This window comes from Actinia tenebrosa, unplaced genomic scaffold (assembly GCF_029948245.1).
Source record: "Actinia tenebrosa isolate PJP-AT-01 unplaced genomic scaffold, QUT_ActTen_1.0 utg344__unscaffolded, whole genome shotgun sequence".
Lineage (NCBI taxonomy): Eukaryota > Metazoa > Cnidaria > Anthozoa > Actiniaria > Actiniidae > Actinia > Actinia tenebrosa.
This window is the reverse complement of record NW_028292606.1, coordinates 628,182-646,004: the sequence shown is the minus strand read 5'-3', so window position 1 is coordinate 646,004 and position 17,823 is coordinate 628,182. Positions and strand designations below refer to the sequence as shown.

Sequence of the window (17,823 nt, the reverse complement as noted above, 5' to 3'; positions counted from 1 at the left end):
TATAGCCTCGTTTTCAAGGCAATACTGAACCGTCCCTCCCTAACATAAAAACTGTGCCAGAAACAAACAAAAAAGGGATTTCCACATCTTAGTACTATATCAATAATCTATATGCTCTTTTAATGTAAGGGACTTACTAAAATGCTACAAATTATGCTATAGCCGTTTAACTGACTGTTGGCCTGGCAACGGCCTAAGACGGGTTACCTGTGGTTGATCGCGGGCGCATTCCAGAGCGGGGCACCTTGTTTCGAGAAACAAAATGTGGAACCTGTAATTGTGGGATGAAAATTACTAGTTAAATACAGTAGATCGTGGATAGAAGGACCCATATTCATGGATTCTAAGACCGAAAGAAGAGTTTTAGCGGTTAAACGAAAAGCAAGACCCGGTAAGATCGTCTGAGAGAAATATTTGAAGTGTTACTTTGGCAATCTGATGGGTACAGCACACTGTGTTTATGCTGTTCTTATTTTTCTGTCAACGTCGCCAATATTTTTTATCAGTAATCCATGTCCTTGATATATCTTATCCTATATATTATATATGTTTATTTTGTTTTGTTTGTGTTTGTTTTTACTTCAACAGAGGCAAGGAGCAGTCCTTGCTATCATTATAACATACTGTAAAACTCGCATTTCCGTGATCCAAACAGCAAGAATTAAAGCAAAAGTGGAATGCAAATTTTGGAAGAATATTTTATGCAGTCTTTACTCCCGATGGTCTTTCAATTTTGCAGGCTTAAAATTCTATTTAAAAAATGACTAGAAAAAGATGTGTTAGCGAAAATACTCCCATTTCGAGTTTGCCTTTCAATCAATCAATCAATTTATTTGTACTTCAAAGTTACATTGATATAATTAAATAAATTAAGTATGACAGAATTAAAAGTACAGACCATCTGTAAATAACCATAGGTGCTAGACTAAGACAGATGGCCAGACTTAGTATAAGCTAGTACAAAAAAAACATATATTTACGAGACGAGCCTTGATTGTGTACAAATGTGTTCTTTTCTTTTATTAAGGTCCATTGTATAGTAAGGAATATATGTACTACGGACAATACGATTATTGGAATAGCTGGATATTATAACCCACAAATGAGACTAAGGCTGTGCAAAGAGAACTCAAAACTGGAGTATTAGTACAATGAGAACATAAAAGGCCTGATAATGCATTAATGAGTATACAGTTTAAGGAGCATTTACTACCAATACTAATATTTCCGGTTGGGTGAGCTTCTCACCAAATTTCACTGGTTCAAGTATCATTTGAAGTCATCAAATCCAATGACCCAAAACATTATTTTGACAAATGACAAGTTCTTTCTAAAGTTGCGGCATAAGAACTTGGTGGGGGTGGCATGTGAACTTGCATACGGTGGTGGGGGTGGCATGTGAACTTTTTAAAACTGTGTAACCAAGTAAGTCAAATAATCAGAACCTGGAAAATAATCTATGACCACATTACCTACAATTTTTACAATCTCATCAATGATAGCTCTACTTAAAGTTGACCACAAGAGCTTTTCCAGCCCTGTAGTTCCTTCCACTGTCACTTTATCTCATATTATGGTTGGGGAAAACTATAACTACATTTCAACTGTATTCAAAGCACTTTCCATGAGCAAGTGCAGAAAAAATGTTTTGTGGTGTGGGATTTGATAACTTCAAACAATTATTCTCAGCCCAATCAAATTTAGCAAGTGCCGTCCTGAACTGGAAATAGATGTATATGCAAGAAGGGAAATTAGCCAATGTGCCCTGTATCATTTACATAGGTATATGTTGTAGCATACAGTTGCAACCACTCTCATAAGCAGCCTTCTTTAGAACCATCTGTTTTATTTTCCAAGGTGCATGGTTGCTTATGTGTTTCTTGTTTTGTTTTCTGTTGTACCTTTTGTTTTTTGTGATATTCCATTTATTTTCTTTCTTTCTTTTCAGAACTTAAAGATGAAACATCCTGGACAAAACTTGGTTTTGCAAAGAACTTTGATCTAAGTTTAGGATCAGTTAAAGATAACATACAAAGAGTAGATGTCAGAAAAGTATCCCATTCAGAATTTATTGAGAAATATGAACGACCAAGAATTCCTGTAGTCCTCACTCATGCTATGGAACACTGGAAAGGATGTAAGAAATGGACGCTTGAAAGACTGGGAAGAAAGTTCGGCAATCAGAAATTTAAGGTTGGAGAAGATGACGATGGATACTCTGTCAAGATGAAGATGAAGCATTACCTTGAATACTCACAACACAATAATGATGACAGTCCACTGTATATATTTGATAGCTCATATGCAGATGTATGTATAGCTCAATTTATGAAATATAAAACAGCTTTCTGTTTTAGATACTTTGATTTAAATGTACAGAATGCTGAGAGTGAAAAGAGAAAGGCTTACGTAATCAAAAATGTTTTTCCCCCTTCAAATTCAAATTCAGGGCATGTGAGCAGAAAAAAAAGTTGTCAAAATGTTGACTCAATCAGAGTGTGCATTGCAAAAAAAAAAGCTAATTGCGCAGAAACCAGGTTCTAGAGATTTGCTAAGCATGGACTCACGAAGGAAATGCAGTAGTTCTCTTTCTCCATCAGTAAATAACATAGAATAATGATAATGTAGAATCAAGAGCAAATCATTTGAAAAAGTCAAGACATCTTTACCCTGGGCATAATGTTTTTGCAATTTAGACAATGTGTTATACACTTGGGAAAATTCTTTTTTATGAGTCGTTATATTCATGTTGCTTTTCATGCACAACCATTAAAGAAAAAAAATGATACCCAAAGGAACAACACATGGTCTGAAATGGAACAACATTACAAACTAGTTAAAGAGGTTTAATATATTGTGCACTTTAAACAGAGGTAATTTGAAACTACAAGACATTTAATGACTAAAAATTTATAAACCAAAATTAGTGGCATAAACTGAATCCGAAAGAGGACAATATGGTCACTTATTTAAAACATTTTTTTTTTTCTCTTCTGGAAATGCTTTTATGCTGTAAATGTATGCTGTCATCAACATCAATTTTAGATAAATGAATAATAGATTACCAGCTACATTTTTATGTTCGGATGTGGTCTGGTAAGTTTGCCCCTGGGTTGCCAACATGGAACAAATACTGTAGAATTTTTAATATATGCAAAAGGTTGCATCTAATTTCTAATATTTTTTCTCTCTTAAAGAATCCCAAGAAAAAGAAATTGAAAGAAGAATATGAAATTCCTAGATTTTTTGTTGATGATTTGTTTCGTTATGCTGGAGAAAAAAGAAGGCCTCCTTACAGGTATCAGTCAATGCAAACATCAATTTTGCTATTAATTACCATGCTGCAATATTACACTTATCGTAGATTGATAAGTTTTACACCATAGTGAAAATAGGAACTGACGTTTCGGACGTTAGTCCTTCGTCGGAGTCAATAGAAAGTGACAGTCCACACTAGTGTTTACTAGCCATCATCTACATTCTGCAATATTGCTTATTTGATTGTTTATGGTGAACAAGAATAAGGTTTGAGCTGTATCAATTGTCTGTTACCATGCACTGAATGGAAATATGACGACCAGTTTGAATAGCTATTGTTCTCCAACGACTAGCGACTGACTAGCCTGGTGTTCACATGGAAACATAAAAGCATTTTCACATGTATGAGAGGCTAGTCAGTGCAGAGCATTAGTTACAGTATTTAAATTGGCTGCCATATTTCAATTTGTTGTGTAAGTACGTACGTGTGTATGTATGTAGGTGACTATTTATATAGAGAGAGGTAAGGATTAAAGGTAGAGATTGTATATAGAGAGGGTAAAGCCTGACGGCTACTTGTCTTTGCACAATGACCCTGTGACTCTCTTTTCTTTAATACACCCTAAGATTCTTTCCCATCTTTAAAATTTACAATTTGTCAACTGAGGGAGGTATAGTAGGTATTTTCTTGTACTACACAATATACTCTCCTCATGCCGAAACTCTTCCTAATCTCTGCTGTCCACCCCACCACACACATGCAGTATATAATGCATATAAATATGATTTTTTTTCCAGATGGTTTGTCATGGGTCCAGGACGGTCAGGTACTGGTATACACATTGATCCTCTTGGTACTAGTGCCTGGAATAGTTTAGTGTCTGGTCACAAGCGTTGGGCAATGTTTCCCACCAATGTTCCTCGTGACCTCCTGAAAGTCGCAGCCAGTGAAGGAGGGAGTCAGAGAGATGAGGGTATTACGTGGTTCAATAATGTTTATCCACGTACTCAGCTACCTTCCTGGCCAAAAGAATATAAACCGGTAAGCATGGGTAACTGTATACAGGGACTGCAGGGTTTAATTTTTATTGTCGGGAGGGGGGGGGGAGAGGGGTTAATGACCACCAAAGGCAGCAGTACCTAGAGGGCTGGGGTTCAGGGACGTGCCCAGCAAAAAAGTTTTAAACTGAGGCCCTTGAAAGTGCAGTTCGTAACTCCTGTTTTGAGGGGCATATACAACATATTTATTGCATTGGCTATTGATATTTAAAATAGCAAACAAGTAACTTAAAATAAGGCTGCAAAAGTATTTGGGGGGTGAGGGGGGGTTTGGGGGCTATAGTCTCCCAGCCACTATTCCCATCTCTGCAGTCATTGTTATATTTGGTTATTACATGGTTCAGTAATATTTATTCATATACTCAGTTACGTTATGTTAATGTTATTTGGTTGTATAGCCACAACTGCACTACATATGAAGGGTCATGGCCAGGGAGGCAAAGGGTATTAATCTGCCCCTCCATACTCATACTTATTTACAAACCCAAACACCTAAGTATTCATGTGATAAGTTCACTTTTACCAATGTTCTGAAAACAGGTTTTGCCCTCCCTCCCCACTTCCCCAAGGCAAAAATCTTGTTCCCCCCTGTGTATGTATACATATGTATATTTAACAATTATTCGCCAAAGGCGAAGTGAATATCGGGGAATATTTACCAAGACTCGAGTCTTTGAGTGGCAAGGTAAATATTCCCTGATATTCAGGGAGGCTGAGTCAAATAATTGTTTTAGTATAAATACACAGGTGATTTTTTCAAAAAAAAGAAAAAAAAGATGAAAAAAATTTTTCCGGTAACAGCAACAAAGCAGCTGTCCACCATTTTGGATTATCTCTGAAGGTGATTATCGTGTGATAGTGTGAGTTTCTTGACCAATCAGCGCGCAAGATTTTCAATAATCACCTGTATATTTTTACTAAGTACACGTACTATATATATTGCATTATTACACAGGGAACCCAAACACTATATTATTGCATTTGATTTAATGATATTTCTTATACAAAGACATTATGCTTGTTTCCAACAGATTGAGATTCTCCAGTGTCCCGGGGAAACAGTTTTTGTTCCAGGTGGATGGTGGCATGTTGTTATCAATCTGGACACTACAATTGCTGTCACTCAGAATTTTTGCTCTGTCACTAATTTTCCTGTAGTTTGGCATAAAACAGTAAGGTAATGTACTGTATGCTTTCAAGTGAAAAACAGACACATATTTCTAAAAATCTACTAGCTTTCGCTGTTGTATCACAGCGTGGGACAATCACAACAGAGCTAGGCTCCAAACTAGGTTAAAGCCCAAAGATCGAATTAGAATTTAGTTGTTGATTTTTGTGAAGGGAGAAAACCTGGAGATCCCAGAGAAAAACCCTCGAAGCACAGGAAAGAACCAACAAACAACTCTGCTCACATACACATCGAGATCGGCAGGACTCAAACTTGGGCTGCATTGGTGAGAGGTAGTGCATAAGCAGCTCAAGCTACCGGTGCTTCCCTGCTCAAGCATTTCCTCTACTAAACCTCCCTGTGGGCCTATTCTCTTACTAAACAGTGCTTCTGGACCATGTACTTATTAGAAGGGGGGCTTGTTAGAGGCTGGGGGCTTGATAAATTTTCCTGATCTTTTTTTTTTTGAGTTTCAAAATTTTTTGGGTTTTAAAAAATGGGTTAACCATGAGCATAATGTGTAACCAATTATTTAATACAAACTGAATGCAAACGTTTAAAAATACGACACCAAATGACGTTGCACATGCTTGAGCAAGGTTTGATTGTAACGCATTTTCATTGTAATTTTGCTTTTAATTCTCTTGGCAGAGGTCGACCAAGACTATCAAAGAAATGGTTAAAAAAACTTAAGGTGAATTAATTGAACTATGAATGTACAGATTTCACTAACAGACAATTAATATGTGTTGTAGTCGTCAATCACGGTGCATACAGTCAATTCAAAAAACGTTGTCGTCGACCGGCTCAAGCCTACGCGACTGAACCGAAAGGAATATGGGTAAAAATCACTGAAGCGGTTTAATATTCGTTCTGAATAAATTGTTCCCGCTAGTAATAAGATAATAATGGCGAGAAACAATCCATCAAATGCATGTCTTTGGGTTTAGGGAAAGAAAAACAAAAGTAGTTATGATTCATTTCACCATTCCGAAGATATGAAGGCATTAAAAAAACTTCTCCTTCAACACTTCCCGCTCGCCTACGAAGGTTCGTGCTGTAAACCAGGCATAACTAGCCAGATAAAATTATGGAGTCAACTCGGCTTCAATGATTACTACCCAGAGCTCCTTTCGGTCCAGTCGCGTAGGCTTGAGTTGGTCGACGACAACATTTTTTGAATTGACTGTATATATCGTGTGCTCTGCAGTGCATTCCCTGTCCTTCTATATGTGGGCACAACTCCATATGAGGCTTTTTTATGGTTTTTTATCTCACCAACAAACACACAAACATAAGAAAGAAACCAGCGACCCAGCATTAACAGTAAATAAAGAAATGACTTCTGCGAGAATAACAGGAACACGGAAAACTCATTTACCTAGAATCCCTCCCCACCCCCCCCCCCCCCCCCCCCCCAAAACACAAAAACAACATACCTTCCCCTTAAAGGTTCGGTTATTTTCACCAGAAACATCGGCCTGAGGTATACAGAATGGCAATGGACGTAGATCTTGATGAGCCCACCGGAGTTGCATCAGACTCTTCATCGTCGGCCTCATCGTCGTCATCATCTTCATCATCATCTGACTCGAGCAGTGATTCATTAAGCGAGTCATCTGACAGCGAGAATGATAGGTGTAAAGAGAAAGGAAGAACGTCTGAACGAGGTTACTGGCATCATAAAAAGAGGTATAATAATAATAATGGGCTTCTTCTATAGCGCATTTCACAATGTCTCAATGCGCTTTACAATGCAGTGGAGGACTTTACGGGCTGCACATTAAGGCGCTATTAGCAGCCGTGCAGTTTTCAATCATGAGTGATTTTTTAGTACATTAATGTTATGCCTCCAAATTGGCAATCCCCTACTCTTACACGAATAGTTCAACTGGTTCTTTTATGTCCCCCATTTACTGTTAGTTAGGAAGGGTTGGGAGACAGGGCCTACGGTTTAAAGTCCTTGTCCGAGAAGACTTGAAGGTCTAACCATTTGCAGATATAATTACGAAGGCAGCACCTTCTCCTCAGTTATTTTACGATCCTGAGTGTTGGTGCGGCCGAGGCTTAAACCACGACCTTCCGCACAACAGACCGACGCTCTTACCAACTGAGCTAACCGGGTGGCGGTATGAAACAATCTTCCTAACTATTTTGAAAGCGCTTTTGTTTGCTCGGTTTATTCCCGGATATTTAGGTGTTTCTTCCGTCAATAGATCTTTATCACACGGCGGCCATGTTTATTTTCATGACAATGAAATTCGTTGTTTTTAATTAAAATTAACCCTTATAAATTCATTCTCAAGCACTTGAATGTGAGGCAACGCGAGGCTTAATCTATCGTCGAAACCAACTGAACGTGGCTGTCGCATGAAAAAGACCCGTTGCTTAGTTCTGATCAAGCAAATGAAAAAAGTGCTTCGTTTTTATTGTTGCTGTTTCTCTTGCTCCTTTCTTTTTAACATATCCGCTTAACAAAGGGTGCCCGTTTACTACCGTAGAGATAAAACTGGTTTCAACCAAGGGCCAGTCCTTAACAACTAAATGTACTAATTTATTATTGACTCCAATTTTTTTTTTTTTTTTTTTTCTTTTTTATTCTGCTGATTTTAGGCCTAGGTTAGATATACCATCCACATCAAGATTCAGAAGTGTCAGTCGTTCCCCAAAACACGGACGATGACAAAAGTATTCGATGGAAAATCTTGAACAAAGAAAAACCAATTCATTGTCTATAACTTGATTATGGATGCCTTTAAGCCCGCGTAGAGCCAAAACTAATTGCCAGAAGTTTAGGAGTTTGTCTAATAACCTCAAAGAGTTGGTAACTTGAAGGCGACTGGTTTGAACATAGTTAATAGAGGGGAATGGTTAGGAAACCTATTGTTATCAGGTCTTTGTTCGCTTTTGATGTTGAACCGGTCTTGACGGTGCACAATTTTTGATTTATGCTCATCTGAAATTGCAAAATAAGTAAACATAAACTTTGTCTATGGGATTGTTGTAAGGAATATTCAAATATCTCTTATAAATCTTTAAGTCTTTTGAACTAGCTGCCAAAAGAAAGATTTTTGTCTGTTCACTCAGCCATTGCCAACAATGGTAAAAACAATGGTAAAACAAAGGATTGTGCACGGTCACGCTTGAAAAAAGTGAACAAAGACCTATAACAATAGGTTTCGTAACCATTCCCCTCCATTAACTATGGTTTGAAGCAAGTTTCGTTTCCAGCACAGAGTCCCAGTCAATGGCATGTCCTGGAACTACAAAGTCTCATTCCTATAGAGCTTGTGTTGTTTATTTTTTTCTTCTTTTCTCGCTCTGACATTAAATGGCGCTCGCTCGTTAAAACAATTTCATCCAATTCTATAGACCTTTATCATCATGGCGTTTTTCACCTGACAGCTTTCTACTATATATTTTTTAAAAAGTTGCACTACTTTTGACTAAATATTATCAGAGTTATAAAAGACCAAAGTTATATTGTATGCATGTATATTATGGCGGAGGCCTTTATAGCATCATTTTGGTGTATTTTGACATTTTTAAGTCCCCCATATTTTGTCAAGGATTTTTGACTGGGATTCAAAACTCTCACACGTTATCAACGTTATCAAGCCCTGTTATGTCAAAGAGATACATCTAAAAAAATCGTTTGTAATGATTATTGTAGAGTGACCTCAGTAAATCCGTGAAACTTTAGTAATACTAAATAGCACAATTTCATGCAAATTCCATTGTTTTCTATTGTTTAACTAGCACTATTCTGTACTATTTAGTAATTAGTGTTTCACGGATTTACTGTGGTCACTCTAATGTAAAGAAGCGGCCATTCGGTGACAAAGGTCTATAGGGTAATCAATAATTCTTGTATATAGCAAAGGATGCTTAAAGCGTTTTTTTACGACGTTTTAACAATCCAACAATCTTTTCAGTGATGTCTTTGAATGTTGCTGTGTGCTTTGGAAGTAATAAATACTTTCCATAATAATTTGGACATTTTTTTAAAAATTATCTTTTTACTTGGACGAGCATTTTAGGCGAGTTCAATTTGAGAACTTTCAAAACAGTACGAGTATCTACAGTCGATCCCAAAAACGTTGTCCAAGTGAAAAGAGGTTTATAGGACAATAAATGTCACGTGTCTCATTAAATATTCAGTTTTACGCGCGTGTGGAAATAGGAATCTGAACGTGCTTCATCACATGCGTGGCAGAAAATGTCGACGGCGGGTAATTCAAAACAAGTTCTTTCGACTTTAGAAGTTCGGGTTTTGGACTCCAAGAAGAAGTCTAGCTACGTTGTAAGAAGTTTACCCAATTTTCCAGTGTTAGAGACCGTTTCAGAGCTACGTTCTGAGCTAGTGAAAGCCTTACCAGACTTAGAGAACGTTCTGCAAGACTGAGTAATTATGAGAATGAGCTAACCAATCTGCACGTACCATACCTTCTTGCGCGTGAATCCAAGCCTGTGGACCGTTCTGCATAATGTTTGGGCACTAAAAGCAGAGCCAGTTGTATTGAATATTTTCGTCGCTATTTCATTCAATTGCATTTCAGGACGTTGTAGAAGACACTCCATGACGATATACTCTTCATGCGGAAAAAGTGTTCCTGTTTGAAGAGGTCGACCGACGGGCCAAGGATTAATGTCTCCACCAGTGTAGAATGTCGCACACGTCCGTTTGACCGTTTCAGGACTTACAAACAGATTAGCAGCTATCTCCTGGTATGTTTTTGCATAAAACAAATGTTGGTATACCATTCTCCTTTCAGATTCAGTTTTCAATACTGTAATTTACTTTTGCATCAGTATGCTAATTAAAAAATCCACGCGCGTAAAACTGAATATTTAATGGACACGTGACATTTATTGTCCTATAAACCTCTTTTCACCTGGACAACGTTTTTGGGATCGACTGTATAAATTCCGAATTGTACGAGAAGATTGTGCGTTTTTGTTGTTTATAATACGCTCAATGAAATTGAGCAAAAATTTGGACTCTACAGAGTACAATTTGGGATTTAATTGTAGTCCTCTTGTCCAATAAGAATCGATTAATTTTGTTGAGTGTTTTATTAGTATAGGTAATATCTCGTGAAATATAATTAAATACGGTTCTACAAATAAAATTCTTGTTTGTCAAATTTTAAAGAGTTTGTACCGTTGGAGTCGAGACTACGGGGAAACAAAAGGATAATAGAGAGCTTTAGATTTACGTTCACGGCAAACGTGAAACGTCAGTTGACCATTTAAAAATTATCTTAAATAGCTTAAAAAGAATCGCAAAAAAGTCTAAGTAGTAGAAAAACAAAAGAATATTTGCGCTTGGTGAGAAGGTTTGTAAAAGGTAAAGTAAAATACGGGAAAACTATGAAAACGTGGTCACGTTTGCCGTTTGCGGTAAGAAAAAAAGTCAATCTAAAACTCTCTAATTACTATAACCCAGTTTCCCCGTATCCTCGACTCGAGGTGATTTATGCTTGACCCGACACAACCATAATATCAAATTTTGGCTCGCATAGTCTTTACTCAGTTACCGTTGATATGGCTATCTCCGGTTTGACTTGGAAAGAGCCGAATATGAACCCGTATATTGTTGGCTCTGAATAACCGCGCATTTTTTGCTCATAGTATTTGACTGCGAAAAAGAGCACTTTTTGGAATCCACGTTACGGCTCACATTGGAATGTCAAAATATCCGACTGAAAAGTATATTTTCACCTCTTTTACAAGTTTTATGACAAATTATTTTCGGACGATGTGGTACGATTAGGGACTGCAAGATATATATCTTGCACTTTTGCTACAGGTAAGTTGCACATCGTTTTTCTTTCTTAAGATCTGTCAGGTATAACAGGGGGGTCCAGACTCCGCCGATACTCCACCCTGGATCCGTCATTGCTGTGTGAATCGCTAGCCTGTGTAGCAGCGCTCTAGTTGAAGGGGTGAGGTAAAGTAGAGCTAGTCAATCTCCAACATGAACATATAGATTCTCTGAGATAGCGGAAATGGTGCACTTTGGTCTGGAGCCTAGAGCACAATCGTTTTTGGAACTCGAAAAAGGCCCACGGTGACCTGTAAGTCTAACCTAGAAGTGTTCCATTAATTTCTAGACATCTTCAGACGCGAAAGAATGTCTAGCCCCTAATAGGCTAGACATCGCGCGTGGTCTTTTTTTTTTTTTTTTTTTTCCCAATTGAAAAATCACAATAGGACGTTTGCATGATGGCGTCATTGACCTCTACTACCAGACTCCCTTGCACACTTTCTTTTCTTTTCTTTTTTACTATTCTCACGAGGGAATACGAATCAAATAAGAAAGAAAATTCGCGAAGAGCATCTTGGCAGTGGGAGTCAAATGACGCCATCGTGCAACCGTCCTATCATCAGCACCTATGAACGCCGCAAATAGGCTATGGTTAATGGTATTTCAACACCCGAATAATTATAAAAAATAAATACAGCGGATGGGAAAGTCCGGCCAAGTCTTTAAATTCGTATCATACGTTTCTAGACCTACGGTGATCATTTGATTGACCAGTACGGGGCTATTAGTGTTTTGGTAATTCAATTCTAGTTACTGATCAATCATGATAATATATCCAATCCTTTGATTGACCAGTACGGGGCCATTAGTGTCTTGGTAATTCAATTCTAGTTACTGATCAATTATGATAATATATCCAATCCTTTGATTGACCAGCATGGGGCCATTACTGTCTTACAATGCTGGCTTAGAAAATGTTCGAATGCCAAGAATTTCGATGGCGTGTTGATACCTTTTTATAAAAGTTCTGGAAAGTTCTTCATGGTTTATTGATGTAGCCGTACTATATCAATATCTGTAGTTCCAAATAGAGTATATTTTACAAGCTCATAAAAAAGATGATAGAGCTTGTCGTCCTTTCACAGATTTTTGCGACAGACTTGGAGTCGTGCGTTTCTTGATTCCTTCTTGATTCGTATAAAAACTTAATCCAGGATTAGACTGGGTTAAGCAATTGAATGGTTTTGGTTTTCTTGTGTGAGGTCTTGAACTTGGATTGGATCGGATGAAATTTGCCACAATTTTGGCATATTCGAATTCTTCAGTGTAGAATTGGACAATGATGACTTTAACTGACGCAGGCGGCTGATATTACACCTTCACTATATTTATTTCTGATAGTCTATTCAGCCCTACCAATCAAAGGACCATCATTATATATCAGCCTGAGGGCATTCACACTTGCATCAGTCGCGCCCAATAAGCGGCAAGCGTTCTCCGTAGGACATGGGTGCATGCACCGCATGGTCATTCAAGCTAAACCGACAATCGTTTTATAGCTTAAAATCCGCTAGTTGTTTGTGGGTCATTGACGAAAGAAGACTTTCCAATCGTCCCTTGAAAGAACCGACCGAACAAACCACAAGTCAGATGGGGTTTCAAGATAATGTGCATTAAATTTATTTCAGGCCACGAGCAGTTATGATCGAACATCATTTTTACTCGGGCTACCTGCTGCTTTGGTCAGTTCAGAGGTTGCTTCATGATGAGGGTTCCATAAACAGAGAGAAACGATGACGTGATGTCGACATGTTCAATGGGCTTCATGCTTACTTTTAGCAGTCCATATTAAACTTACGTCATGTCGTGTTGGGATCCTTGGGATTTCACAGGCATCATTTGTAAGATCGATTCATCATGAAAATACGTTATTGAAAAATTAAAGGTCAAAACAGGTTGCTGGACCCAAGCCTTGGACGTGACTCAAGAGAAGTACCTGGTCTGTTCTTCTGGACGATGATCCATGAATCACGCTTTCATATTTGCCTCAACGGAAGTCTTCCTTTTCCTGGAAACATGCCCTGGCATACGTCCTTCCCCCCGTGTGTCACTGATACTCAGATAAAATAACTGCAGTAAAAAAAAAAAAAAAAAGGAAAAAAAGAAGAAAAAAAAAAGCGCCATATGAAACACTTCGTACGAGAGCTTTATTTCACAGAGCAGATGTTGCTAAACTAGAAAAGACTTACGGCATCGACTTTAGACGAAGAACAAGGAAAATATCTGAAATGAAAATATTCTGAATAATATCCCTTTGACTTATTCAGCTCTTATTCAGCTGTTCCGGCTTTACTGCTGTACATTTAAAAGTATATTAGCGGCTCTGATTATGACTTGAGGTTACTCCAAGTCAATTGACCTGTGGGCTCGTCAAGAACGGTGGAGCACTGAACAGTCTTCCAGTACATGTCTGAAGGGAAAACCGTATATGAAAGTGACTCAGGCTTTGTTTGGGCTCAAAACAAAGCGAAACCACCCCCTCCCACTTCAATAAACAGGTCTAGCCGTATATATATATATATATATTAGGTTTACCACCACTATACCACAAAAGGCATATTATGATGAACAAGACATAATGACTGAAAGACCCTTGAGGCGCCAAAACTCATCGCATTTATCATCTTCAAATGGTTTTGACCTTTTATCTAACAATGTATCTGACAATAACATACACGCAATAAAAAGGATAGTACATGACCAATGTTGAAACAGTAATTAATAGTGATTGATAGTCCCTTTTCTCATTTGTAAGATACCGCTGTGTTCTATGACTAACGTGTACAGACATTTTGCAAATCGTTTGCAAAAGTCAACTGTAGTGTAAAGAATGTCCAAGATGAATAACACCAATGTTTTGAATTCCAAAGCATTTTAAAAATAAATTGTAAATATTTGTAAATATATGAGTGATATTCCGCACGCACTAAGATAGATAAACGCACGTGATTAGGATAACTTGAAATTCGCACCAACTATTGCTTTAGATTAAAGCTTCTGAAATGTACATTTAAGTTGAATCAATGTTACTATGGCAACGATAAGTGCGTGCACTGTCGGGTGCCATCCATAGCCGAGTACTTCAAGTGAAAGAACTACCTACGTTGAATATGTTGGTAAAGACCTTTACCTATTCTTACCCAACAACCCACCTATCCGCCTACCCACCTACCTACCTACCCACCTACCCACCTACCCACCTACCCACCTACCCACCTACCAACCTACCCACCTACCCACCTACCCACCTACCCACCTATAATTTATTTTTAGATTATTTGAATCAAATGAATGCCATTTATTTACCTATCATGACGAGTATTATCAAAAAGGCAAATTCTCAGTTCCGTATGCACATAAGTACACGCTAATCATAACTTCCTCATATATATCGCCTGGTATACTTGCCATCGTAACAGTACTCCCATCTAGTTACAGCCGAGGACATCCATCTTAATAACATTGTCAGGCAATCTGTATTTAACAATTAAAACAGCTTTTTCTATGCTCATTCGTATTATTATATAGCTACAAATTTCTTTTTGGTTTTTGATTTATTTACGCTAAAAGAGAGACAGTCATAGGATCTAGCAGCACTTCGCGCGCGTGTATAGCGTCAGCACTATGCTCCATTCACTAATAAAGTACAGTTTTTTACCAATCAGCGCGCGCGTACTATCCTTTATGGGAAGCACGGGTGGCGTGTGCTGCTAATGCGTCGCCTCTCACCAATGCGACCCGAGTTCGAGCCCTGCCGTGCTTGGTGTCGTATGTGAGTAGAGTTGTTTGTTGGTTCTCTCTTGTGCTTCAATAGTTTTCCGTGTTCTCTGGTTTTCCTCACTCCGCAAAAATCAACTCCTAAATTTCAATTCGATCTTGGGCTTTCATCTAGCATGGATCTGTTGCTTCCGTCGTGATTGTCCCACTCTGTGATTACAGACAAAACTGGTAGATTTTATAAAGCAAAATAATAAATAACCTTATGGCTGCGCTTACATCAATATGTTTAATTTCATTCAATAGAGTTAACACGTTTGTCATTTGCGAAAGAAAGTGCTTGAGGAATTGAAGTAGGCCGCGTCATATCATATCATCTGTCTGTTAAAGGTACGGTGATGACATGGTTTCTTTGGCCAAACGTCACGGGCGTGTCAATCATTATGGGTCAATCTGACCGGCTCGTGATCGTGTGACTCGTGCACATATTTGAGCTGAAACAACTAGCTTCTAGTGTTATTTTTGTTTGTTGGACAAGTAAAATAATAGTTATTGGAGTGCGCCAATTATTCGCCGAAGGCGAAGTGTTAATATCGTTGAATATTTGCCATGCCGCAAGTGTTTTAGCCAAAGGATTTTGTATAATTAAAGTTTGCAGCTATTTCACTTCAAAAACCACTCTAAAAAGCAAAATAATAGCCGCAGCTATTTCACATCAAAAACCACTCTAAAAGGCAAATTTAGAGCCGCCATCTTTGTTTCAACATTATTCCGTGTTTTGAAGGTGAATATGGTAGAATATCACGAGTTTCCCAAAGCCGGAACAGGCCGGCATCTAACCATATGGTGTTTTACCCCTTCCATATCGGCTTCAACATTTATTTATTTTCGGGCAGACGGAAGCAGCTGAAGTAAAGGTAGTCACTCAGTGTTCGTTTTGTTTTTCAAAGGAAATTATCTCATTAAGAAAAACATTCTTTTTTATATTTCGTCGACCTTATTACTTTGATAATGTTCAGTTCTAAACTGATGACAATGCCTAATAAACTAATTTTATAGCCTGTCAGTCAAATCTTGATTTTTAACTTTTGCTAATTTTGTTGGTTGATTTGATCCAAACATGGTCTTAGTTTTAGTTGACCATAACATGGTATCTTTTTGTAAGATATCTTAAATCTAACCTTATCATGTAGAATCAATCTTAAATTTGACCAATTATTAGCTTTGTGGGCTTGTCAATCGTGAAAATATGTTATTGAAAGGGTCACTCATTCAGAGTTTTCAGAACCCTTTGCTTAAAGTGATAAAGGAAACTTAAAACTATAGCCATACGTACCCCTTTTCTCTTCTTCTTTCAGTATACACGTGGTTTGTTTGTCGTCTGGATTCAGTTCCAAGGTTAGAAGCTGCCGCACCTTCGGTAGGCAGATTCCAGCCCTATGGCATCATCTGAACAATACAAGCAGCAACACTCTCTCATGAAACTCTTGTAGCAGTTAATGCCCCCCCCCCCCCTCCCACTAAAAATCTTTTTTTTTTCTTTCTTATCACGTTGTTGATGAGGCAACTAAACTTGAGCGTATCCTTGATGACGTATTTTATACAGCAGTTTTTAATCCTTCTTCAATTTCATTCAAGGTTGCGCGAGAAGCTCAAAAAATAAAGATAAGCAATGAAAGAGTAGATGTAAATCAATACTGGAAGTTTCTTTTCCCCAAGTCTATGCAACGGTGGGCCGCATCGTCTGGAGAATTTTGTAAGAAAGCAAAAGGAAACGAGCTAAATACCAAGTATAAGCGGAAAGTGATACAAAGATGTCGTAACAATTATCATCACTTTTCAACAGTATTTTTTTAGAAAGCACGCTACGTCGCGTGCTTTTTTCCCTAGTGACTTCCAATTCTGAGTTGTTTTTTTTTTTTTTTTTTTGCGCAAAGGAATTGAACCAATTACCCTTCTGAAGACATTAATAAGGTTATCTTTTGATGAATCTACAGATCCTTGAAATTATGAATTGGTATACATTTTGAAACTATCATCATAGCACAGATACCTCACACAGCATTTATAGACTATCCTTGTTCGTTCTTGTCGCCAGACAAATTCTTTTTGGCCCGGCCTTTTTCTTGACGGAACCACCATGTCCCACCCACAAGGATCCTGTTCGGGCGACTAAACCTCAAGGAACCAACGATTATCAATTAATAGTGCTTGATTTTTGGTGGTCTTGTTACTTCTAATTGTCTGTTTGTGAGCGCCTTGTTTTAGAGTTCCAACATACCACAACTTCCGCGGAGCTGCTATGACTCGCAATGACTTTATGCAAGTCAGACTTTCATTAGCCACAATATTGTCTACAGCGGAACAGTTCCTGATGTTCTCATTGAAAATGCACTTAAGTTGATAAGAAATAAAATATCGGGCTTAGACTCAACCGCTGTAGCGAGCTGTAGGGGAACTGAGATGTCATGCTGAAAAGGTATGGCTAGGAAGAGGACTTAAATTCTCGTTTAAACGCGCCCATGTAATCTCGAACCCTCTGGACTGAATTGCTAAAGCTGATGTTTCTTAACTGAAGAAAACTAGAAAACTGCCTTAATTATTGTTTAATCTGGTATACTGATCTTGTAAGGCAGTGATAACATGTCCATTTTCATGTTAGTGGGGATTAATGTTTTCGTTTTGGCACTGACAGGCGGCTTCAAAACAAGGTCACCATAAATAAACTAAAATGACCAGCTCATCACGACACTAAAAAAACATACAGTAGTACATTCAAACGTGCAAACAC

The 17,823-nt window shown here is 38.0% G+C and overlaps 1 protein-coding gene and 1 long non-coding RNA gene across 3 annotated transcripts; one reads left to right on the top strand and one right to left on the bottom strand.

The window, feature by feature from the left end:
- The first annotated feature begins 246 nt into the window (after window positions 1–246).
- LOC116306992 (bifunctional arginine demethylase and lysyl-hydroxylase JMJD6) lies at window positions 247–9,639 on the top strand. Its single transcript, XM_031717136.2, has 8 exons — window positions 247–391; window positions 1,949–2,310; window positions 3,198–3,298; window positions 4,057–4,300; window positions 5,349–5,494; window positions 6,137–6,179; window positions 6,957–7,177; window positions 8,099–9,639. The coding sequence occupies exons 1-8, from the start codon at window positions 337–339 to the stop codon at window positions 8,166–8,168; spliced, it is 1,242 nt and encodes a 413-aa protein (XP_031572996.2). The 5' UTR covers window positions 247–336; the 3' UTR covers window positions 8,169–9,639.
- A 4,959-nt stretch (window positions 9,640–14,598) lies between these two features.
- Window positions 14,599–17,461, bottom strand: LOC116306996 (uncharacterized). Of its 2 annotated transcripts, XR_004198343.2 has the most exons (3): window positions 17,086–17,461; window positions 16,369–16,481; window positions 14,599–15,242 (listed from the first exon to the last, which is right to left on the bottom strand). It is a non-coding gene; the product is annotated as an uncharacterized LOC116306996 (long non-coding RNA). The 2 variants fall into 2 exon arrangements; XR_004198342.2 differs by lacking the exon at window positions 17,086–17,461 and having other exon boundaries at window positions 16,369–16,531.
- Between the last annotated feature and the right edge of the window lie 362 nt (window positions 17,462–17,823).

Coding starts and splice junctions, on each gene's coding strand:
- LOC116306992 (XM_031717136.2), top strand. CDS start 337: ATGGATTCTAAGACCGAAAGAAGAGTTTTAGCGGTTAAACGAAAAGCA. Junction 3,299..4,056: donor AAAAGAAGGCCTCCTTACAG/GTATCAGTCAAT, acceptor TTTTTTTTCCAG/ATGGTTTGTCATGGGTCCAG. Junction 4,301..5,348: donor GGCCAAAAGAATATAAACCG/GTAAGCATGGGT, acceptor TGTTTCCAACAG/ATTGAGATTCTCCAGTGTCC.